This window comes from Musca autumnalis, unplaced genomic scaffold (genome assembly GCF_047663935.1).
Source record: "Musca autumnalis isolate F117 unplaced genomic scaffold, ASM4766393v1 scaffold_2, whole genome shotgun sequence".
NCBI lineage: Eukaryota > Metazoa > Arthropoda > Insecta > Diptera > Muscidae > Musca > Musca autumnalis.
This window is the reverse complement of record NW_027411755.1, coordinates 200,225,801-200,250,703: the sequence shown is the minus strand read 5'-3', so window position 1 is coordinate 200,250,703 and position 24,903 is coordinate 200,225,801. Positions and strand designations below refer to the sequence as shown.

At 33.0% G+C, this 24,903-nt stretch overlaps 1 protein-coding gene across 4 annotated transcripts in view; it reads right to left on the bottom strand.

Annotated features, from left to right (window-relative positions):
* The window catches only part of Nos (Nitric oxide synthase), a 437,755-nt gene that overhangs the window by 338,559 nt on the left and 74,293 nt on the right, over positions 1-24,903 (bottom strand). For 2 of the 4 annotated variants that reach the window (XM_073970603.1, XM_073970600.1), the window contains exon 2: positions 2,159-3,249. In XM_073970603.1, coding sequence (XP_073826704.1) covers positions 2,159-2,905 — 747 coding nt within the window. In that variant the 5' untranslated portion in view covers positions 2,906-3,249. Of the gene's footprint in view, positions 1-2,158; positions 3,250-23,413; positions 23,699-24,903 lie in introns of those variants that run through there. The other 2 variants (XM_073970602.1, XM_073970599.1) reach the window with 2 other exon arrangements.

The window sequence follows — 24,903 nt, the reverse complement described above, 5'->3', positions numbered from 1 at the left end:
CGATGTAAAGTAGGTTGTCATAGGTGGTCAAAAAACAGATATATCGCAATAGTCGGTAATGCACCCTATTTGACGATTTTTTTGCAATCACGCTACAGGTCGCATTTTTGATCGGATCGTCACGAAATTTAAGTGCTTAATGGGGGTCCCAAAGAGGAAGAAGCCTACTGATTTTAATGATGGTTGGATAAAATTCAGGGGTCGGAATGGGCAAAAACTTATTTGAAGAAAAGGTCTACGTTTTATTTCAAAGCCAATATCTCTGTTTCTTTAAAAGGTATATCAAAAGCAAAACCTGGCAAGGAAAGTAGAAAATATCACCTTTACAACGATGTAAAGTAGGTTGTCGTAGCTGCTCAAACAACAGAGATATCGCAATAGTCGGTAATGCATCCCATTTTCCAATTTGTTTGTAATCACGCTACAAGTCGCAATTTTGATCGGATCGTCAGGAATTTTTTGGGAGTTGATGCGGGTCCCACAGAGGAAGAAGCGTATTTAGTTTGGTCATGGTCGGATAATATTCAGGAGTCGGAATAAGCGAAAAACTTATGTGGAGAAAAGTCAACGTTTTTTTCTTATGCGAATATCTCCGCTTCTGGTTGAAGTATTCCAAAAGGAATACCCGTCAATGGAAGAAGAAAAGATCTCGTTTATATTGATGCAAAGTATGTTGGCGTAAGTAAGCAAACCGAGATATTGCAAAATTCAGTAATAAACCCAATTTTTCCATTTTTTATAGTCACGCTACAAGTTGGAATTTTGATGGGATAGTGACGAAATTTTAGGGGAAGATGGGGGCCCCACAGATGAAAAAGCCTATTGATTTTGGTGATAGTCGGATAATCTTTAGGGGTCGGAATGGGGAAAAACTCATGTGGAGACAAACTCAAAGTGTTATTCTTTGTGAACATATCGGCTTCTAGTAGGGGTATTCCAACGGCAAAGCCTGTCAATGGAAGATAAAAATATAACCTTTACATTGGTGTAAAGTAGGTTGGCGAAGGTGGTCAAACAAGGGAGGTATCATAATAGTCGGTAATGCATCCAATTCTTCAATTTTTTGCAATCACGCTACAGGTCGTAATTTTGATCAGATGGTCACGAAATTTTGGTTGGTGGTAGTCGGATTATATTCCCTAAAATAAATGTTTACCAGTGAAAAGCTTATGCGCAGGGGTAGTGGTGTAGGGCATCACATGGTCGGCCCCGTCCCGACTATAGCCTTTGCTCACTTGTTTAAAATATCCACGTTTGAAAAATTTTTTGACAATTATTTTTTTGAAAATTCACGTTTGAAAAATGTTTTTTACAAAATTCAAGTTTGAAAAATGTTTTTTAAAAAATTCAGGTTTGAAACATGTTTCTTAAAAATCCACGTTTGAAAAATATTTTTTAAAAAAATCCACGTTTGAAAAATATTTTTAAAAAATCCACGTTTGAAAAATATTTTTTAAAAACTCCACGTTTGAAAAATATTTTTTAAAAAATCCACGTTTGAAAAATATTTTTTCAAAAATCCACGTTTGAAAATTATTTTTTAAAAAATCCACGTTTGAAAAATATTTTTTAAAAATCCACGTTTGAAAGTTTTTTTTTTTAAAATCCACGTTTGAAAAATATTATTTAAAAAATCCACGTTTGAAAATATTTTTTAAAAAATCCACGTTTGAAAAATATTTTTAAAAAAACCCACTTTGAAATATTTTTTTTAAAAAATTAAAGTTTGAAAATTTTTTAAAAAAATCCACGTTTGATTTTTTTTAAATCCACGTTTGAAATATTTTTTTTAAAAAATTAAAGTTTGAAAATTTTTTAAAAAAATCCACGTTTGATTTTTTTTTTAAATCCACGTTTGAAAATTATTTTTGAAAACATCCACGTCTGAAAATTATTTTTGAAGACATCCACGTTTCAAAATATTTTTTTAAAAAATCAATGTTTAATACATATTTTTTTTAAAAAATCCACGTTTGAAAAATATTTTTTAAAAAATCCACGCTTGAAAAATATTTTTTAAAGAAACCAAGTTTGAAAAATATTTTTAAAAAATCCACATTTGAAAAATATTTTTTAAAAAATCTACCTTTGAAAAATATTTTTTTAAAAAATCCACGTTTGAAAAATATTTAAAGAAAAAGGTACAAACAAAACTCACCTCTCTTCCCTTAAAGTGCAGCGTATCGTAAACCTCCGGGCGACCTTCGATATTTTTCAAACGCACCGGTTTACGCATTAAAATGCTACGGCCATCCTCATCGACATGAATAAAGCTGCCAGCTCTGCCACGAAAATCGGTGGACATTTTACGTTGTTGATTTTTGGGGGTGGGAGAAAGTTCACGTGAACCACGACTGCCGCCACCACCACCACCTGACGATGAGTGTCTTGGGCTAGCGGTTGCTCCACCACTGCCATCAATTTCTACAATAACATTTGCCGCACGATTAGAACGTTCACGACCGGGTGAATTACGATTAGTTTCCGACGAACCGCCAATTGAACCGCGTGCCGATATGCTTTGTCGTTTAGGATGATGATGTTTAACCGGAGTTCCGCTAGCACTGCCACCGGCGACAGCATCTCTAGAATGTTTCTCTTCATTGCTATTTAAGTGATGATGATTGCTGATCGATGTTGTTGTTGCTGCTGTTGCATTTGATTTTGTACTCGTTGCTGGCTGTTGAGGCAGATGATTATTCTGATGATTGGCCATTGTCGACGTTTTTTCTGGTTGCGATTCTTCATTTCCTCCGCCATCACAAACCTTTGTGGAATTATTAACCACTGCCACTGGGCATTGTGGCTGCTGTTTTGCAGAAGTGGCCTGTTTTTGCTGGGCAATGGGACTACGTTTAATAGCCACCATTCGTATATTTTCCAATATTGTGGCAAAATGTGACATTTTGAGGCTTTCTTCGTGTTATGTAATTTATTTTGAAATTTATTATTTTGACATTTATTATTATTTTAATTAGTTTTTGATTCTAATCTCTACGATAAAGCTTTCTGTGCTTTAACCACTGGCCTTTAATTTGTATTATTAATTCTAGCCATTTGACACTTCTTGTTTCACACTTGGATTATGTTCGTTTTTACTCGATTCTTATAATCTAATCGGAGAAATTAATAACAGTTGTATGTCACTCTGCATGTCGTCACTTGCCTCATACACCAATGGAGCCAATGGGGCGTATACGTATCATCGGCTGTTTGCGGTTTGAAATTAATTATTAATGACACGCCACACTGTAACGAGAATAGAAACACGCATTAGTTTGTAATTAAATATTTATTTGTAATACATACATATCTAGATATACAGAAACATATATAGATATAAAAATAGTGTATTAGGTATTTATATCCAGTAATGTATTGAAACCCTAAATGAAAAGGAATTTAAAAACTCCGTTTAAAAATATTTTAAAAAAGTTTAGTTATGGGGGTCTTTTCAAAAATATTTTTTAAAAAAAAATATTTGTTTGTTTTGTTTATTGTTGAAGATTCAATCTCATTTGATTGCTTGAGTGGAGTATTCCCCCATTGGCTCAACTTCATTTATTACCCTCTATTACAGATAGTAATGTTTTTCAAAACGATAGTGTTGGGCAATCTCGTTCATTGAGCGGATCGATCTTTTTCATTCCGTTCACCAAAAAGATCCGGGTCGTTTACTTCGTTCGTTGGCTCTTTTTCGTTCAACAATACATTTGACTGTATTATTTTCTTTTGAAGTCGTTCGTTCTCTGCTGCATATGACTCCGTCGTTTTTTTCACCGAATCGTTCTTATGAAAATGTTCGTTCACGAATGACACAACTGTTGTGTTACTTGCTTGTTTGTGTGCTAATGGGGGTGGTTTTGTTTCTGAACGTAGTGGTGGTGGTTTTGATATGAAAGAACCAGATGAACGAATGATGCAAAAGAAAGATATGACCGATATGTGCTACTGAATGAGTTGAGTTACTGAGCGAGAGTAGCTCTCTGAATCATTGTTTGTTTTGTGTGGAAATTTGTGCTGCTTGCGCTAAGGCAGCGTTTGTTTAGAGTTTGACTGCAAAACCAATGCTGTTAATTTTGTAAGCAGCAATGACTCGTCCATCGGGGATCTAAATGAACGATATAAAAGAATGAGCTGGATACGAATCCGTTCGTTCTTTTGACGGAATCGTTCCTTTGAGCCGGTTCGTTCATGAACGACACAACTCTACAAAACGAACTGACAGTGTTGCAAAATTTTACTGATCGCTACCAATATCATGATTTCATCCCTGCGAAGGGAATTTTGCGATAACTTTGACCACCTACGACAACCTACGTAACATCGTTGCAAAGGTGATATTTTCTACTTTCATTAGCAGGTTGCTTTTGATATACCCCTTTTAGAAGCGGAGATATTCGCTTTGAAATAAAACGTTGACTTTTTCTCCAAATAAGTTTTTTGCCCATTCCGACCCCTGAATATTATCCGACCATCACCAAAATCAATAGGCATCTTTCTCTGTAGGATCCCCATTAGCCCCCAAAATTTCGTGACGATCTGATCAAAATTGCGACCTGTAGCGTGATTTCCAAAAAAATGGAAAAATGGGATGAATTACCGACTATTGCGATATCTCCGCTATTTGGTCACCTACGCCGACCTAGTTTGCATCATTGTAGATTCCACCTATCTTCTACTTTCATAGTCAGGCTTTGCTTTTTGAAAGTCCCCAACCAAAGCTGTAATATTCGTCATTATACCTAAAATCGCAAAAATGAAAATTTGGATTTAATTTGCGACTATTGTGATATCTTCGTTGTTTGATCACCTACGAAAACATAGAAAGGTGATATTTTCTACTTTTATTGTCAGGTTTTGCTTTTGGTATACCCCGTATAGAATCTGAGATATTCGCTTTGGAAAAAAACGTTGTCTTTTTATCAACATAAGTTTTTTGCCCATTCCGACCCCTAAATATTATCCGACCATCACCAAAATCAATAGGCTTCTTCCCCTCCGGGACCCCCATCAACATCCACAATTTCGTGACGATCCGATCAAAATTGCGACCTGTGATTACAAGGTTTAGATGGACAGACGGACTGACGGACGGACACACATAGCCAGATCGACTCAGCTCGTCGAGACATTCATTTTGGTATATATAACTATGGGTCTACGACCATTATTTCGATGCGTTACAAACTTTTTGGCCAAAACCAACTTATAATACCCTCCCCACATAGTGGTGTAGGGTATAAAAACCCCCCGTTTAGTGGTAGTCTGTTAAAAAATAATTTAAAAAATCCAAAAATATTTCTTAAAAAATCCACTTAAATATTTTTTAAATAATTCACGATCCCACTGATTTTTGAAAAAAAAAATCTTAAACAATTCTCGTTTGGTGGTCTGTTGAAAAATATTTTTTAAAAAATGCACGCTTGGTCGTCTGTTGAAAAATATATTTTTTTTAAATTCACATTTGGTAGTCTTTTCAAACATATTTTTTTAACAAAATATACCTCCGGTGGTCTGTTGAAACAGATTTTTTTAAAAAAAATCTACGTCCGGTGGTCTGTTGAAAAATATTTTTTTAAAAATTCAATTGTGGTGCCCTTTTTTGTCAATAGACCCACAAATCCGCGTTTGTGGGTCTATTGAAAATTATTTTGTGAAAAATCCACGTTTGGTAGTGTTAAAAAATATTTTTTTTTTAAATCTACATATGGTGGTCGGTTGAAAAATATTTTTAATAAAATCCACGCTTGGTGGTCTGTTGAAAAATATTTTTTAAAAAATTCACGATTGGTGGTCTGCTGAAATATATTTAAAAAAACTACGTCCGGTGGTCTGTTAAAAAATATATATATATATTTTTTAAAGCCACGTTTTTTAAAAAAATCCACATATGGTGGTCTTTTGAAAAACATTTAAAAAAACCCCACAATTTTTTTTAAATCCACATTTTACGCTCTGTTAAAAATATTTTTTTTTAAATCCACATTGGCGCTCTATTAAAAATATTTTTTAAAAAAATACACATATGGTGTTTTTTTGGGAAAATATTTTTTTATATGTCCGGTGATCTGTTGAAAAATATATTTTTTAATCTACGTTTGGTGGCCTTTTGAAAAATATTTTGTAAAAAATCCACATATGGTGGTCCGTTGAAAAATATTTTTTTTAAAAAAAAATCCACATATGTTGGTCTGTTAAAATATATTTTTTTAAAAAATTCGCTAATTGAGGTCTGTTAAAAAACATATTTAAAAAACCCCACATTTGGGGCCTGTTAAAAACTATATATTTTTTTTTAAATCCACATTTGGCTGTCTATTAAAAAAAATTTTTTTTAAAAAGATCCACGGTTGGTGGTTTTTTGAAAAATATTAAAAACCCGTCAAAAAATATTTAAAAAAAAAATCCAAAAATATTTCTTAAAAAATCCATTTATATATTTTTTTTAAATAATCCACGACCCACCGATTTTTAAAAAATAAATCGTAAAAAATCCACGTTTAGTGGTGGTCTGTTGGTGTGGTGTTCTGTTAAAAAATAGTTTTTTTTTTAATCCACGTTTGGCTGTCTTATGCAAATTATTTTTTTAAAAAGCCCGCATTTGATGGACTGTTGAGAATATTTTTTTTTAAATTTCCTCGCTTGGTGGTATGTTGAAAATAATTTTTTAGATAATTCCACGTTTGGGGGTCTGTTGAAAAATATTCTTGTTATACCCTCAGCATTTATGCTAACGAGGGTATATCCACTTTCATACGGGCAAAATGTGAGTCATCGACATAATGGTTTTAGACCCCAAGTATGTTTGGACGAAATGTGTTTCAGACAATTTGGAGTTGATTTAGCCATGTCCGTCCGTCTGTCTGTCTGACTGGCTGGAGAGCATGATAACATTCGAAGCGATCAACCGCTTCAGTCCAAAGTTTAGCTTTCGTAATTTTTTGTCACAAACCTAGTTTAAGTTCGAATATAAGTATGTTATATCGGTCCACTCCTTCCGGTACCTCCCCCACAAAAGTTCGAAAATGTTCGGAAAATTTGTGCGAACGATAACTCTTGAATGGAGTAACCGATTTAGTCCAAACTTTGCCCATCGTGACATGTGTACCAGGCTTAGATTAGGTTTCAATATGGACTCAATCGGTTCACTCCTGCGGGTACCTCCCACACAAAATTTCGGAAAAGATTAGTTTAGGGCCATCTCTCGAATCGCTTTGATTTTTGTTTTAGCAACTTGTATTTACCCTGCGGGTACCTCCCACACAAAATTTCGGAAAAGATTAGTTTAGGGCCATCTCTCGAATCGCTTTGATTTTTGTTTTAGCAACTTGTATTTACTGCCCCCCCATACGACGGTACAAGTTTCATCACGGGCGTATGGACTTGCCCCTGATGAAACTTGTACCCAAGAAAATAGCCTGAAAGTTGCAAAAAAGCCCCTATGACACGGTGTGAGATGGTTGGAGCGGAAGATATCTCTCGAACGGATCTTCCGATTCGGTCCAAAATTTGGCCTTTGTAATATTTTGTTCAAACATAGTTTAAGTTCGAAGATAAGCCATATCGGTCCACTCCTTCAGATACCTCCCCCACAAAAGTTCAAAAATGTTCGGAAAAATTGTTCATACGGTAACTCTTGAAGGGAGTGGCCGAATTGGTCTACACTTTACACATCCTAATATATCTACCAGATATAGATCAGGTTCAAATATGGACTATATTTGTCAACTCCATCCGGCACCTCCCACACAAAATTTTGGATAGGTTCACTTTAAGACCTGCAATCGAAGCACTTTGATTTTTGTTGAAGCAACTTGCATACGCTGCCTCAATTACGATAGTAAAAGTTTTTTTCAGGGACAAGTCCATACTCCCAGCAAACAGTCCGAAGGGTGTAAAATCCTCCTATGGGACCATACGTAGTGGCTAGAGATCCACTATTTTTAGTATCTCCTCCGCAAAACTTTTGGTCTTTAATCCTAATCAACATTTTTGTCGATTCAAACACCCAAAATTTGTAAAACCCTCTAAATACATAAATTTTTTGGGAAAAAATTTTTCAATATACACAACCTGAGGGTATATCTCTGTCGGCAAAGCCGACTGATACTTTTTAACTTGCTTTTTTTTTAGATCAACATTTGGTGGTCTCTTGAAAATATATTTTTTAAACCCACGTACAGTGGTTTGTTGAAAAATATTTTTTAAAAAATCCACATATGGTGGTCTGTTGGAAAACATTTTTAAAAAAACCCACATTTGTCGGTCTGTTAAAAAATATTGTTTTTTAAAAAATCCACATTTGGCGCTCTGTTAAAAAATACTTTTTAAAAAATCCACATATGATGTTCTTTTGGAAAATATTTTTTTTATATCTACGTCCGGTGGTCCGTTAAAAAATATTTTTTATACCCTACACCACTATGTGGAAAGGGTATTATAAGTTTGTCTTGGAAAAAATTCATGTAACACCGCGAAATATTCATCGGAGACCCCAATGTGGCAAACCATTCTTCATATCTCGGCGTATATCTTAATTCCTGGAAGTAACATTCCGGACAAGTGAGATATACTTGAAAGTGGAACGCTTGACCTTTCAATTGATGCCAATTAATGTTGGTGTACATGATCAGATAACAGAGTTACAGCCTAATATATTCCGTTATTTGTTTGTATTGTAATAATAAACTCGCTAGAAGTCGCAATTATACATCAATAGTCACGAAATTTTGCACCGGGTTAGGGTATAGGTCGAAAAAGATGCCTACAATTTTGAATAATGATCTGATATTCTTTAGCGGGTGAAATGGACCATTACTTTTGTATGAAAAATATAAAAATTTTATTTTTGGTCGATATTTTAATTCCTTGAGTATTTATATATTTCGCAAAGTAGCCTACATATGGAAAAAACTACTGACCTTTCCTCTGATGTAAATTGCAATAAAGTGTTTGCTAGATAACGGGCCTACTGCCTAATATATAATGGGTTCTGTGTAGAGAACCACATTTTTATCCCATACTACATATTGTCTCTCCAAAAGTTTATGTAACACCACGAAATATTCGTCCTAGACCCCTTATTTGGTATGCCAAAATTCATATCTCGACGAGATAAAGCGATTTAGCGATGTGTGTCCGTTCATTAAAAATTGTAAACAAGCTTAAGGCCGCAATTATGGACCGATTGTAACGAATTTTTTAAGGAAGTTGGGTTCGGGCTAGAATAGAAATGATTAGTTTTTGCTGATGATCGTGAAATGTTCAGGGGATGAAATAGACCAAAAAAAAATTTTAACCAATTTTGTAGCGGCTCTGTAAGTCAAAATAATAACCTGCAAAATTTTAAACAAAGTTTGAGTTTATGATGAAGAAGAAGCGTACAAACCAACGTTTGTGTGAACTAAATTTTCCTTTCCTGCTACAAAAATGTCTTTGTCATGCTAGATAACTTTTTGGTTTAGGTAATAAGTATTATACATTACATCTCTGATATTTGATAATTAAATTTTCACAATCATTGAAAAGAAGTTCCGTGGAGAGCGATTGTCCAGGGATAGTGGTATCCCATGGTCGGCTCCGTCCGACTATAGACTTTTCTTACTTGTTTTTAATCCACGTTTGCTGGGCTTTTGAGAAATATTTAAAAAAAATCACGTTTGGTGGTCTGTTAAAAAAGTATTGTTTTACAGCGTTTACGCATTCAGTAGAATTATTTTTTAATTTGTTTAAGATGAACTATCATTCCATTGTAAGACCCAAAAAATAAAAACTTAAGCTCCGATTTGTTATTCATTTAAGAATTAGCAAACTGTCAAACAACACTTAAGATAACATTAATGAAAACTTTGATGCCATGCACACAAATTCCAAATGTCTATTGAATGGTCTATGAATTATTGCCAAACACAAATAATAAATAGCATTTAAAGTTGTTTAATTTTGAAATGAAAACAATTGTAATCTAAGTAAGCTACAATGAATGTCTTCTGTCGGCTTTGTCTTTTTTTAAGAAAAGTTTTTTTCTTCAACGAGAAAGTTAAATAGAAAAGTTTTACGCCGGATTTTGTAACAAATTGTTTGGCATTAACACATCTGTTGTGACATGTTACTGACATTTGCTTTTTTTTGCTTGTTCGTTTGTTTGTAACAAAAAAAAAACATTTAACTTCTTTAATTTATTTGTTTTTAATCTAATAAACGCTTTAACAAGATGAGTAATCTTTAATTTATGAGCTACATTTTCTAGGAATCGTTGTTAGGTCACAATTGTAATGTGGTAAAATCTTCAAATATATTGGACAGTAAATTAGCCTTTCAAAAGATTTCGCGGTAGGTAGGAGGGTAAGCATGTCAATAATTTTTTTGTACTCCCTAATAACCACCGTAAGTCTGAGGGGAGTTTAAAAATGTCTAACTCTTTATTAGAATGCCTGCGGGAGCTGCATAACACAAGGCATTACGTATTTCAAATCATTTTCAATTTGTCTCAACTCATTTGTAAATGTCTAAGGAATTGGTTTCTTTCCCTTCTCCCACACAATAACTTTGAAGAATCGACCCAATATTGTTGCTGCCTACACCGACAAAAGTTTATTTTTCCATATTTTCAATTTCCAAAGAATTGCAACAAAATTCAAAGAAGATCCCAAAAGAAGAAGAAGACGACGAAGAAAAGAACTTTATCGAAATCAAAACAACATCACACACATGTCCTTAAGTATGTTTCGAATATTGAGTTATTGTTTGTTCATAATATCATCATCATCACCAGCTACTACCACTACCCAACATTACTACCATGTTGATTGTGATGATGACGACAACTATTTTCCATGTTTCCAAAAAGTTTGTTACACTACTCCTCCTTATTTTCTTCATGAAAACACTGCGGTGGGAGGCATTCGGTTTAAAAGTCTCAAAGAGACAACTGTGGGAATTGAAAAAGGATTTTTGGCTGTTGTTGGGATTCCTTTGAGTTTATTTATTCCCATTTCCCTTTCCTTATTCATATTTCTCTTATTGTTATTGTTGTTTTATCTGTTGGTTTAACAGATTTGTTTTGCATATTCTACTTTTCTGCACTTATCTTGGCTTCTTCGGGGTGTTGTCCTCAACATTTTTGTTGTGCCTTCCAGATTTCACGCTTGTTTATTTACATTTCATTTGGGGGAGAGAGTTAAAATTTTATTTGAACAACACGAAAGGGATTTATTGAGTTGTTCTTTTCATTGGCGATGATGTAAACAGCATGTTTTCGAAATATGGTATGACATTTTTAAGGAAGAGAATGAAGATTTGAAGAGTCTGAACAAAGAAACGAGTTGAATTTCTATGATTGTTCAAATCGCCCTGTTGATTACGACATCAATTTCAATAGAAACGACACACTTGTCCAAGTGCGTGTGTGTCTTTAAAAAATCCACGCCTATTGTCCCTTTTAATTGCCACAAAAAATCTTTAAAAAATCCACGCCTATTGTCCCTTTTAATTGCCACAAAAAATCTTTAAAAAATCCACGCCTATTGTCCCTTTTAATTGCCACAAAAAATCTTTAAAAAATCCACGCCTATTGTCCCTTTTAATTGCCACAAAAAATCTTTAAAAAATCCACGCCTATTGTCCCTTTTAATTGCCACAAAAAATCTTTAAAAAATCCACGCCTATTGTCCCTTTTAATTGCCACAAAAAATCTTTAAAAAATCCACGCCTATTGTCCCTTTTAATTGCCACAAAAAATCTTTAAAAAATCCACGCCTATTGTCCCTTTTAATTGCCACAAAAAATCTTTAAAAAATCCACGCCTATTGTCCCTTTTAATTGCCACAAAAAATCTTTAAAAAATCCACGCCTATTGTCCCTTTTAATTGCCACAAAAAATCTTTAAAAAATCCACGCCTATTGTCCCTTTTAATTGCCACAAAAAATCTTTAAAAAATCCACGCCTATTGTCCCTTTTAATTGCCACAAAAAATCTTTAAAAAATCCACGCCTATTGTCCCTTTTAATTGCCACAAAAAATCTTTAAAAAATCCACGCCTATTGTCCCTTTTAATTGCCACAAAAAATCTTTAAAAAATCCACGCCTATTGTCCCTTTTAATTGCCACAAAAAATCTTTAAAAAATCCACGCCTATTGTCCCTTTTAATTGCCACAAAAAATCTTTAAAAAATCCACGCCTATTGTCCCTTTTAATTGCCACAAAAAATCTTTAAAAAATCCACGCCTATAGTCCCTTTTAATTGCCACAAAAAATCTTTAAAAAATCCACGCCTATTGTCCCTTTTAATTGCCACAAAAAATCTTTAAAAAATCCACGCCTATTGTCCCTTTTAATTGCCACAAAAAATCTTTAAAAAATCCACGCCTATTGTCCCTTTTAATTGCCACAAAAAATCTTTAAAAAATCCACGCCTATTGTCCCTTTTAATTGCCACAAAAAATCTTTAAAAAATCCACGCCTATTGTCCCTTTTAATTGCCACAAAAAATCTTTAAAAAATCCACGCCTATTGTCCCTTTTAATTGCCACAAAAAATCTTTAAAAAATCCACGCCTATTGTCCCTTTTAATTGCCACAAAAAATCTTTAAAAAATCCACGCCTATTGTCCCTTTTAATTGCCACAAAAAATCTTTAAAAAATCCACGCCTATTGTCCCTTTTAATTGCCACAAAAAATCTTTAAAAAATCCACGCCTATTGTCCCTTTTAATTGCCACAAAAAATCTTTAAAAAATCCACGCCTATTGTCCCTTTTAATTGCCACAAAAAATCTTTAAAAAATCCACGCCTATTGTCCCTTTTAATTGCCACAAAAAATCTTTAAAAAATCCACGCCTATTGTCCCTTTTAATTGCCACAAAAAATCTTTAAAAAATCCACGCCTATTGTCCCTTTTAATTGCCACAAAAAATCTTTAAAAAATCCACGCCTATTGCCCCTTTTAATTGCCACAAAAAATCTTTAAAAAATCCACGCCTATTGCCCCTTTTAATTGCCACAAAAAATCTTTAAAAAATCCACGCCTATTGCCCCTTTTAATTGCCACAAAAAATCTTTAAAAAATCCACGCCTATTGCCCCTTTTAATTGCCACAAAAAATCTTTAAAAAATCCACGCCTATTGCCCCTTTTAATTGCCACAAAAAATCTTTAAAAAATCCACGCCTATTGCCCCTTTTAATTGCCACAAAAAATCTTTAAAAAATCCACGCCTATTGCCCCTTTTAATTGCCACGAAAAAATCTTTAAAAAATCCACGCCTATTGCCCCTTTTAATTGCCACGAAAAAATCTTTAAAAAATCCACGCCTATTGCCCCTTTTAATTGCCACGAAAAAATCTTTAAAAAATCCACGCCTATTGTCCCTTTTAATTGCCACAAAAAATCTTTAAAAAATCCACGCCTATTGTCCCTTTTAATTCACGCCTATTGTTCCTTTTAATTGCCACAAAAAATCTTTAAAAAATCCACGCCTATTGTCCCTTTTAATTGCCACAAAAAATCTTTAAAAAATCCACGCCTATTGTCCCTTTTAATTGCCACAAAAAATCTTTAAAAAATCCACGCCTATTGTTCCTTTTAATTGCCACAAAAAATCTTTAAAAAATCCACGCCTATTGTCCCTTTTAATTGCCACAAAAAATCTTTAAAAAATCCACGCCTATTGTCCCTTTTAATTGCCACAAAAAATCTTTAAAAAATCCACGCCTATTGTGCCTTTTATTTGCCACAAAAAATCTTTAAAAAATCCACGCCTATTGTCCCTTTTATTTGCCACAAAAAATCTTTAAAGAATCCACGCCTATTGTCCCTTTTAATTGCCACAAAAAATCTTTAAAAAATCCACGCCTATTGTCCCTTTTAATTGCCACAAAAAATCTTTAAAAAATCCACGCCTATTGTCCCTTTTAATTGCCACAAAAAATCTTTAAAAAATCCACGCCTATTGTCCCTTTTAATTGCCACAAAAAATCTTTAAAAAATCCACGCCTATTGTCCCTTTTAATTGCCACAAAAAATCTTTAAAAAATCCACGCCTATTGTCCCTTTTAATTGCCACAAAAAATCTTTAAAAAATCCACGCCTATTGTCCCTTTTAATTGCCACAAAAAATCTTTAAAAAATCCACGCCTATTGTCCCTTTTAATTGCCACAAAAAATCTTTAAAAAATCCACGCCTATTGTCCCTTTTAATTGCCACAAAAAATCTTTAAAAAATCCACGCCTATTGTCCCTTTTAATTGCCACAAAAAATCTTTAAAAAATCCACGCCTATTGTCCCTTTTAATTGCCACAAAAAATCTTTAAAAAATCCACGCCTATTGTCCCTTTTAATTGCCACAAAAAATCTTTAAAAAATCCACGCCTATTGTCCCTTTTAATTGCCACAAAAAATCTTTAAAAAATCCACGCCTATTGTCCCTTTTAATTGCCACAAAAAATCTTTAAAAAATCCACGCCTATTGTCCCTTTTAATTGCCACAAAAAATCTTTAAAAAATCCACGCCTATTGTCCCTTTTAATTGCCACAAAAAATCTTTAAAAAATCCACGCCTATTGTCCCTTTTAATTGCCACAAAAAATCTTTAAAAAATCCACGCCTATTGTCCCTTTTAATTGCCACAAAAAATCTTTAAAAAATCCACGCCTATTGTCCCTTTTAATTGCCACAAAAAATCTTTAAAAAATCCACGCCTATTGTCCCTTTTAATTGCCACAAAAAATCTTTAAAAAATCCACGCCTATTGTCCCTTTTAATTGCCACAAAAAATCTTTAAAAAATCCACGCCTATTGTCCCTTTTAATTGCCACAAAAAATCTTTAAAAAATCCACGCCTATTGTCCCTTTTAATTGCCACAAAAAATCTTTAAAAAATCCACGCCTATTGTCCCTTTTAATTGCCACAAAAAATCTTTAAAAAATCCACGCCTATTGTCCCTTTTAATTGCCACAAAAAATCTTTAAAAAATCCACGCCTATTGTCCCTTTTAATTGCCACAAAAAATCTTTAAAAAATCCACGCCTATTGTCCCTTTTAATTGCCACAAAAAATCTTTAAAAAATCCACGCCTATTGTCCCTTTTAATTGCCACAAAAAATCTTTAAAAAATCCACGCCTATTGTCCCTTTTAATTGCCACAAAAAATCTTTAAAAAATCCACGCCTATTGTCCCTTTTAATTGCCACAAAAAATCTTTAAAAAATCCACGCCTATTGTCCCTTTTAATTGCCACAAAAAATCTTTAAAAAATCCACGCCTATTGTCCCTTTTAATTGCCACAAAAAATCTTTAAAAAATCCACGCCTATTGTCCCTTTTAATTGCCACAAAAAATCTTTAAAAAATCCACGCCTATTGTCCCTTTTAATTGCCACAAAAAATCTTTAAAAAATCCACGCCTATTGTCCCTTTTAATTGCCACAAAAAATCTTTAAAAAATCCACGCCTATTGTCCCTTTTAATTGCCACAAAAAATCTTTAAAAAATCCACGCCTATTGTCCCTTTTAATTGCCACAAAAAATCTTTAAAAAATCCACGCCTATTGTCCCTTTTAATTGCCACAAAAAATCTTTAAAAAATCCACGCCTATTGTCCCTTTTAATTGCCACAAAAAATCTTTAAAAAATCCACGCCTATTGTCCCTTTTAATTGCCACAAAAAATCTTTAAAAAATCCACGCCTATTGTCCCTTTTAATTGCCACAAAAAATCTTTAAAAAATCCACGCCTATTGTCCCTTTTAATTGCCACAAAAAATCTTTAAAAAATCCACGCCTATTGTCCCTTTTAATTGCCACAAAAAATCTTTAAAAAATCCACGCCTATTGTCCCTTTTAATTGCCACAAAAAATCTTTAAAAAATCCACGCCTATTGTCCCTTTTAATTGCCACAAAAAATCTTTAAAAATCCACGCCTATTGTCCCTTTTAATTGCCACAAAAAATCTTTAAAAAATCCACGCCTATTGTCCCTTTTAATTGCCACAAAAAATCTTTAAAAAATCCACGCCTATTGTCCCTTTTAATTGCCACAAAAAATCTTTAAAAAATCCACGCCTATTGTCCCTTTTAATTGCCACAAAAAATCTTTAAAAAATCCACGCCTATTGTCCTCTTTGGTTGCCATAAAAAATCTTTAAAAAATCCACGCCTATTGCCCCTTTTAATTGCCACAAAAAATCTTTAAAAAATCCACGCCTATTGCCCCTTTTAATTGCCACAAAAAATCTTTAAAAAATCCACGCCTATTGTCCCTTTTAATTGCCACAAAAAATCTTTAAAAAATCCACGCCTATTGTCCCTTTTAATTGCCACAAAAAATCTTTAAAAAATCCACGCCTATTGTTCCTTTTAATTGCCACAAAAAATCTTCAAAAAATCCACGCCTATTGTCCCTTTTAATTGCCACAAAAAATCTTTAAAAAATCCACGCCTATTGTCCCTTTTAATTGCCACAAAAAATCTTTAAAAAATCCACGCCTATTGTCCCTTTTAATTGCCATAAAAAATCTTTAAAAAATCCACGCCTATTGTTCCTTTTAATTGCCACAAAAAATCTTTAAAAAATCCACGCCTATTGTCCCTTTTAATTGCCACAAAAAATCTTTAAAAAATCCACGCCTATTGTCCCTTTTAATTGCCACAAAAAATCTTTAAAAAATCCACGCCTATTGTCCCTTTTAATTGCCACAAAAAATCTTTAAAAAAATCCACGCCTATTGTCCCTTTTAATTGCCACAAAAAATCTTTAAAAAATCCACGCCTATTGTCCCTTTTAATTGCCACAAAAAATCTTTAAAAAATCCACGCCTATTGTCCCTTTTAATTGCCACAAAAAATCTTTAAAAAATCCACGCCTATTGTCCCTTTTAATTGCCACAAAAAATCTTTAAAAAATCCACGCCTATTGTGCCTTTTATTTGCCACAAAAAATCTTTAAAAAATCCACGCCTATTGTCCCTTTTATTTGCCACAAAAAATCTTTAAAGAATCCACGCCTATTGTCCCTTTTAATTGCCACAAAAAATCTTTAAAAAATCCACGCCTATTGTCCCTTTTAATTGCCACAAAAAATCATTAAAAAATCCACGCCTATTGTCCCTTTTAATTGCCACAAAAAATCTTTAAAAAATCCACGCCTATTGTCCCTTTTAATTGCCACAAAAAATCTTTAAAAAATCCACGCCTATTGTCCCTTTTAATTGCCACAAAAAATCTTTAAAAAATCCACGCCTATTGTCCCTTTTAATTGCCACAAAAAATCTTTAAAAAATCCACGCCTATTGTCCCTTTTAATTGCCACAAAAAATCTTTAAAAAATCCACGCCTATTGTCCCTTTTAATTGCCACAAAAAATCTTTAAAAAATCCACGCCTATTGTCCCTTTTAATTGCCACAAAAAATCTTTAAAAAATCCACGCCTATTGTCCCTTTTAATTGCCACAAAAAATCTTTAAAAAATCCACGCCTATTGTCCCTTTTAATTGCCACAAAAAATCTTTAAAAAATCCACGCCTATTGTCCCTTTTAATTGCCACAAAAAATCTTTAAAAAATCCACGCCTATTGTCCCTTTTAATTGCCACAAAAAATCTTTAAAAAATCCACGCCTATTGTCCCTTTTAATTGCCACAAAAAATCTTTAAAAAATCCACGCCTATTGTCCCTTTTAATTGCCACAAAAAATCTTTAAAAAATCCACGCCTATTGTCCCTTTTAATTGCCACAAAAAATCTTTAAAAAATCCACGCCTATTGTCCCTTTTAATTGCCACAAAAAATCTTTAAAAAATCCACGCCTATTGTCCCTTTTAATTGCCACAAAAAATCTTTAAAAAATCCACGCCTATTGTCCCTTTTAATTGCCACAAAAAATCTTTAAAAAATCCACGCCTATTGTCCCTTTTAATTGCCACAAAAAATCTTTAAAAAATCCACGCCTATTGTCCCTTTTAATTGCCACAAAAAATCTTTAAAAAATCCACGCCTATTGTCCCTTTTAATTGCCACAAAAAATCTTTAAAAAATCCACGCCTATTGTCCCTTTTAATTGCCACAAAAAATCTTTAAAAAATCCACGCCTATTGTCCCTTTTAATTGCCACAAAAAATCTTTAAAAAATCCACGCCTATTGTCCCTTTTAATTGCCACAAAAAATCTTTAAAAAATCCACGCCTATTGTCCCTTTTAATTGCCACAAAAAATCTTTAAAAAATCCACGCCTATTGTCCCTTTTAATTGCCACAAAAAATCTTTAAAAAATCCACGCCTATTGTCCCTTTTAATTGCCACAAAAAATCTTTAAAAAATCCACGCCTATTGTCCCTTTTAATTGCCACAAAAAATCTTTAAAAAATCCACGCCTATTGTCCCTTTTAATTGCCACAAAAAAATCTTTAAAAAATCCACGCCTATTGTCCCTTTTAATTGCCACAAAAATCTTTAAAAAATCCACGCCTATTGTCCCTTTTAATTGCCACAAAAAATCTTTAAAAAATCCACGCCTATTGTCCCTTTTAATTGCCACAAAAAATCTTTAAAAAATCCACGCCTATTGTCCCTTTTAATTGCCACAAAAAATCTTTAAAAAATCCACGCCTATTGTCCCTTTTAATTGCCACAAAAAATCTTTAAAAAATCCACGCCTATTGTCCCTTTTAATTGCCACAAAAAATCTTTAAAAAATCCACGCCTATTGTCCCTTTTAATTGCCACAAAAAATCTTTAAAAAATCCACGCCTATTGTCCCTTTTAATTGCCACAAAAAATCTTTAAAAAATCCACGCCTATTGTCCCTTTTAATTGCCACAAAAAATCTTTAAAAAATCCACGCCTATTGTCCCTTTTAATTGCCACAAAAAATCTTTAAAAAATCCACGCCTATTGTCCCTTTTAATTGCCACAAAAAATCTTTAAAAAATCCACGCCTATTGTCCCTTTTAATTGCCACAAAAAATCTTTAAAAAATCCACGCCTATTGTCCCTTTTAATTGCCACAAAAAATCTTTAAAAAATCCACGCCTATTGTCCCTTTTAATTGCCACAAAAAATCTTTAAAAAATCCACGCCTATTGTCCCTTTTAATTGCCACAAAAAATCTTTAAAAAATCCACGCCTATTGTCCCTTTTAATTGCCACAAAAAATCTTTAAAAAATCCACGCCTATTGTCCCTTTTAATTGCCACAAAAAATCTTTAAAAAATCCACGCCTATTGTCCCTTTTAATTGCCACAAAAAATCTTTAAAAAATCCACGCCTATTGTCCTCTTTGGTTGCCATAAAAAATCTTTAAAAAATCCACGCCTATTGTCCCTTTTAATTGCCACAAAAAATCTTTAAAAAATCCACGCCTATTGTCCCTTTTAATTGCCACAAAAAATCTTTAAAAAATCCACGCCTATTGTCCCTTTTAATTGCCACAAAAAATCTTTAAAAAATCCACGCCTATTGTCCCTTTTAATTGCCACAAAAAATCTTTAAAAAATCCACGCCTATTGTCCCTTTTAATTGCCACAAAAAATCTTTAAAAAATCCACGCCTATTGTCCCTTTTAATTGCCACAAAAAATCTTTAAAAAATCCACGCCTATTGTCCCTTTTAATTGCCACAAAAAATCTTTAAAAAATCCACGCCTATTGTCCCTTTTAATTGCCACAAAAAATCTTTAAAAAATCCACGCCTATTGTCCCTTTTAATTGCCACAAAAAATCTTTAAAAAATCCACGCCTATTGTCCCTTTTAATTGCCACAAAAAATCTTTAAAAAATCCACGCCTATTGTCCCTTTTAATTGCCACAAAAAATCTTTAAAAAATCCACGCCTATTGTCCCTTTTAATTGCCACAAAAAATCTTTAAAAAATCCACGCCTATTGTCCCTTTTAATTGCCACAAAAAATCTTTAAAAAATCCACGCCTATTGTCCCTTTTAATTGCCACAAAAAATCTTTAAAAAATCCACGCCTATTGTCCCTTTTAATTGCCACAAAAAATCTTTAAAAAATCCACGCCTATTGTCCCTTTTAATTGCCACAAAAAATCTTTAAAAAATCCACGCCTATTGTCCCTTTTAATTGCCACAAAAAATCTTTAAAAAATCCACGCCTATTGTCCCTTTTAATTGCCACAAAAAATCTTTAAAAAATCCACGCCTATTGTCCCTTTTAATTGCCACAAAAAATCTTTAAAAAATCCACGCCTATTGTCCCTTTTAATTGCCACAAAAAATCTTTAAAAAATCCACGCCTATTGTCCCTTTTAATTGCCACAAAAAATCTTTAAAAAATCCACGCCTATTGTCCCTTTTAATTGCCACAAAAAATCTTTAAAAAATCCACGCCTATTGTCCCTTTTAATTGCCACAAAAAATCTTTAAAAAATCCACGCCTATTGTCCCTTTTAATTGCCACAAAAAATCTTTAAAAAATCCACGCCTATTGTCCCTTTTAATTGCCACAAAAAATCTTTAAAAAATCCACGCCTATTGTCCCTTTTAATTGCCACAAAAAATCTTTAAAAAATCCACGCCTATTGTCCCTTTTAATTGCCACAAAAAATCTTTAAAAAATCCACGCCTATTGTCCCTTTTAATTGCCACAAAAAATCTTTAAAAAATCCACGCCTATTGTCCCTTTTAATTGCCACAAAAAATCTTTAAAAAATCCACGCCTATTGTCCCTTTTAATTGCCACAAAAAATCTTTAAAAAATCCACGCCTATTGTCCCTTTTAATTGCCACAAAAAATCTTTAAAAAATCCACGCCTATTGTCCCTTTTAATTGCCACAAAAAATCTTTAAAAAATCCACGCCTATTGTCCCTTTTAATTGCCACAAAAAATCTTTAAAAAATCCACGCCTATTGTCCCTTTTAATTGCCACAAAAAATCTTTAAAAAATCCACGCCTATTGTCCCTTTTAATTGCCACAAAAAATCTTTAAAAAATCCACGCCTATTGTCCCTTTTAATTGCCACAAAAAATCTTTAAAAAATCCACGCCTATTGTCCCTTTTAATTGCCACAAAAAATCTTTAAAAAATCCACGCCTATTGTCCCTTTTAATTGCCACAAAAAATCTTTAAAAAATCCACGCCTATTGTCCCTTTTAATTGCCACAAAAAATCTTTAAAAAATCCACGCCTATTGTCCTCTTTGGTTGCCACAAAAAATCTTTAAAAAATCCACGCCTATTGTCCCTTTTAATTGCCACAAAAAATCTTTAAAAAATCCACGCCTATTGTCCCTTTTAATTGCCACAAAAAATCTTTAAAAAATCCACGCCTATTGTCCCTTTTAATTGCCACAAAAAATCTTTAAAAAATCCACGCCTATTGTCCCTTTTAATTGCCACAAAAAATCTTTAAAAAATCCACGCCTATTGTCCCTTTTAATTGCCACAAAAAATCTTTAAAAAATCCACGCCTATTGTCCCTTTTAATTGCCACAAAAAATCTTTAAAAAATCCACGCCTATTGTCCCTTTTAATTGCCACAAAAAATCTTTAAAAAATCCACGCCTATTGTCCCTTTTAATTGCCACAAAAAATCTTTAAAAAATCCACGCCTATTGTCCCTTTTAATTGCCACAAAAAATCTTTAAAAAATCCACGCCTATTGTCCCTTTTAATTGCCACAAAAAATCTTTAAAAAATCCACGCCTATTGTCCCTTTTAATTGCCACAAAAAATCTTTAAAAAATCCACGCCTATTGTCCCTTTTAATTGCCACAAAAAATCTTTAAAAAATCCACGCCTATTGTCCCTTTTAATTGCCACAAAAAATCTTTAAAAAATCCACGCCTATTGTCCCTTTTAATTGCCACAAAAAATCTTTAAAAAATCCACGCCTATTGTCCCTTTTAATTGCCACAAAAAATCTTTAAAAAATCCACGCCTATTGTCCCTTTTAATTGCCACAAAAAATCTTTAAAAAATCCACGCCTATTGTCCCTTTTAATTGCCACAAAAAATCTTTAAAAAATCCACGCCTATTGTCCCTTTTAATTGCCACAAAAAATCTTTAAAAAATCCACGCCTATTGTCCCTTTTAATTGCCACAAAAAATCTTTAAAAAATCCACGCCTATTGTCCCTTTTAATTGCCACAAAAAATCTTTAAAAAATCCACGCCTATTGTCCCTTTTAATTGCCACAAAAAATCTTTAAAAAATCCACGCCTATTGTCCCTTTTAATTGCCACAAAAAATCTTTAAAAAATCCACGCCTATTGTCCCTTTTAATTGCCACAAAAAATCTTTAAAAAATCCACGCCTATTGTCCCTTTTAATTGCCACAAAAAATCTTTAAAAAATCCACGCCTATTGTCCCTTTTAATTGCCACAAAAAATCTTTAAAAAATCCACGCCTATTGTCCCTTTTAATTGCCACAAAAAATCTTTAAAAAATCCACGCCTATTGTCCCTTTTAATTGCCACAAAAAATCTTTAAAAAATCCACGCCTATTGTCCCTTTTAATTGCCACAAAAAATCTTTAAAAAATCCACGCCTATTGTCCCTTTTAATTGCCACAAAAAATCTTTAAAAAATCCACGCCTATTGTCCCTTTTAATTGCCACAAAAAATCTTTAAAAAATCCACGCCTATTGTCCCTTTTAATTGCCACAAAAAATCTTTAAAAAATCCACGCCTATTGTCCTCTTTGGTTGCCATAAAAAATCTTTAAAAAATCCACGCCTATTGTCCCTTTTAATTGCCACAAAAAATCTTTAAAAAATCCACGCCTATTGTCCCTTTTAATTGCCACAAAAAATCTTTAAAAAATCCACGCCTATTGTCCCTTTTAATTGCCACAAAAAATCTTTAAAAAATCCACGCCTATTGTCCCTTTTAATTGCCACAAAAAATCTTTAAAAAATCCACGCCTATTGTCCCTTTTAATTGCCACAAAAAATCTTTAAAAAATCCACGCTTGTTGTCCTCTTTGGTTGCCACAAAAAATCTTTAAAAAATCCACGCTTGTTGTCCTCTTTGGTTGCGACAAAAAATCTTTAAAAAATCCCCGCTTGTTGTCCTCTTTGGTTGCCACAAAAAATCTTTAAAAAAATCCACGATTATTGTCCTCTTTGGTAAAAATCTTTAAAAAATCGACGCTTATTGTCCTCTTTGGTAAAAATCTTTAAAAAATCGACGCTTATTGTCCTCTTTGGTAAAAATCTTTAAAAAATCCTCGCTTATTGTCCTCTTTGGTTACGACAAAAAATTTTTAAAAAATCCACGCTTATTGTCCTCTTTGGTTGTTACAAAAAATCGGTTGTTACAAAAACTTATTGTCCCCTTGGGTTGCCACAAAAAATCTTAAAAAAATCCACGCTCATTGTCCACTTTGGTTACCATAAAAACTTTTAAAAAATCCACACTTATTGCCACTACATTCTTATATTTTCCGTGGAACCATACCTTGTAAGCGGAATCATCACAACTATGGAGTATTTTCTTGATTTAAATATTTACATTCACTTTTTGTAATTAATTACAGATTCAGGTTAATTATATTAATTTCTGTAATAATTATTTTATTGCAATTTTAAATTATTTTCATTGATACATTTTCTTTGTTTATTTTTTTTTTCGTTAAAAAAACTTCAATTAGTTTCCCTTCTAAAACCGGTTTCCAGTTGTTCTTCATTTACAACACGAAAAACGTTTCTCGCGACGACTACGACTTTACAATGTAAACTGACGGGTGTCAGTTGCATCGCATAACATTTATAGTCAATTCACACAATTTCAGTTAAGTTGTTGATCTGTGTTCTAAATGAGATTTCAACACTTTAAAACAAACAACAACCTCATTATGATGTTGTTGTTCGAAACGGAATTAAACTACTAATGACTTATTTGGCACATTAGAGGTTATTTTGTCTAGGAATTGCATTTTTTTAGAAATGCTTCAGATTTTGTTTGGGATCACCAGTTATATTTCCCTTACATTTCTCCCCTACCTCGTTACTCCACAAGAAATGGTAACTTGTATTCCCCATTGAAATAAACTTTACATTGCTATCACAATTCCCAGCCAACAATTCAAATCCCCACAAATGTTTTCAAAAATTCCAAATGTTATGGGAACAGTTTTCATTCATAATTCGCTGCTTGTAAAGGAATTTAAATTGGGGATATGTAAAGGATTTTATTTTTAAATGTTTGGGGGGGGGGGTGCTACATCTCCCCCTCAGTCGTATCAAAAAGGCAGCCATAGTCTTATAAATATATTTATTTATTCTTCCAAATGATTTCGTTGTCTAATCAAATTATTTTGTTTTTCTTTGTTTGTCTTACAGTTAGTGGGAAAGTTAAAAGCTTTTACATTTCGCTTTATTTTGAAGTCAAAGCGTTATTTTAAGCAGCAGACAAATGATGACTTCTGCGTGAGTTTTTTTTGTATTCTCAAGTGACAGTTTACCAATCAATGAATGGATTGGTAGATTGCTTAAAACATTATTCATATTTAATGATGGAGAAATCAGAATGAATTTCCATTGTCAATACTTGGAAATGGATATCGGAAGGAATTCTTTGACATGACAAGTAAATTCCACTACAATTTAATATTAATTTGTTGTCACCGATTGTCCACCGACAAATATTCTTTATTCTTTCGATATTCTTTATACCATGACCAAAGAAAGGTTCTTTAGAAATCCCAGCTGATTACCAACAATTTGTTTTAAATTTGAAAATAATTTATAAATTATTTATCAAAAGGAGGAGGTCTAAATATTTTGAAGTTTGAGCACAAATTTGGATCCGCTAGTCATTTTAGCTCTGTTCCTTTACGTTCAAGAATCTTCAAGTTTTACCAAATTTTACTCGAAAAGCGTTCCTTTACTTCAGACACAATACACGTCATATGGGAGCAGTTTACAACTTTTGCTACATCTGCCGGT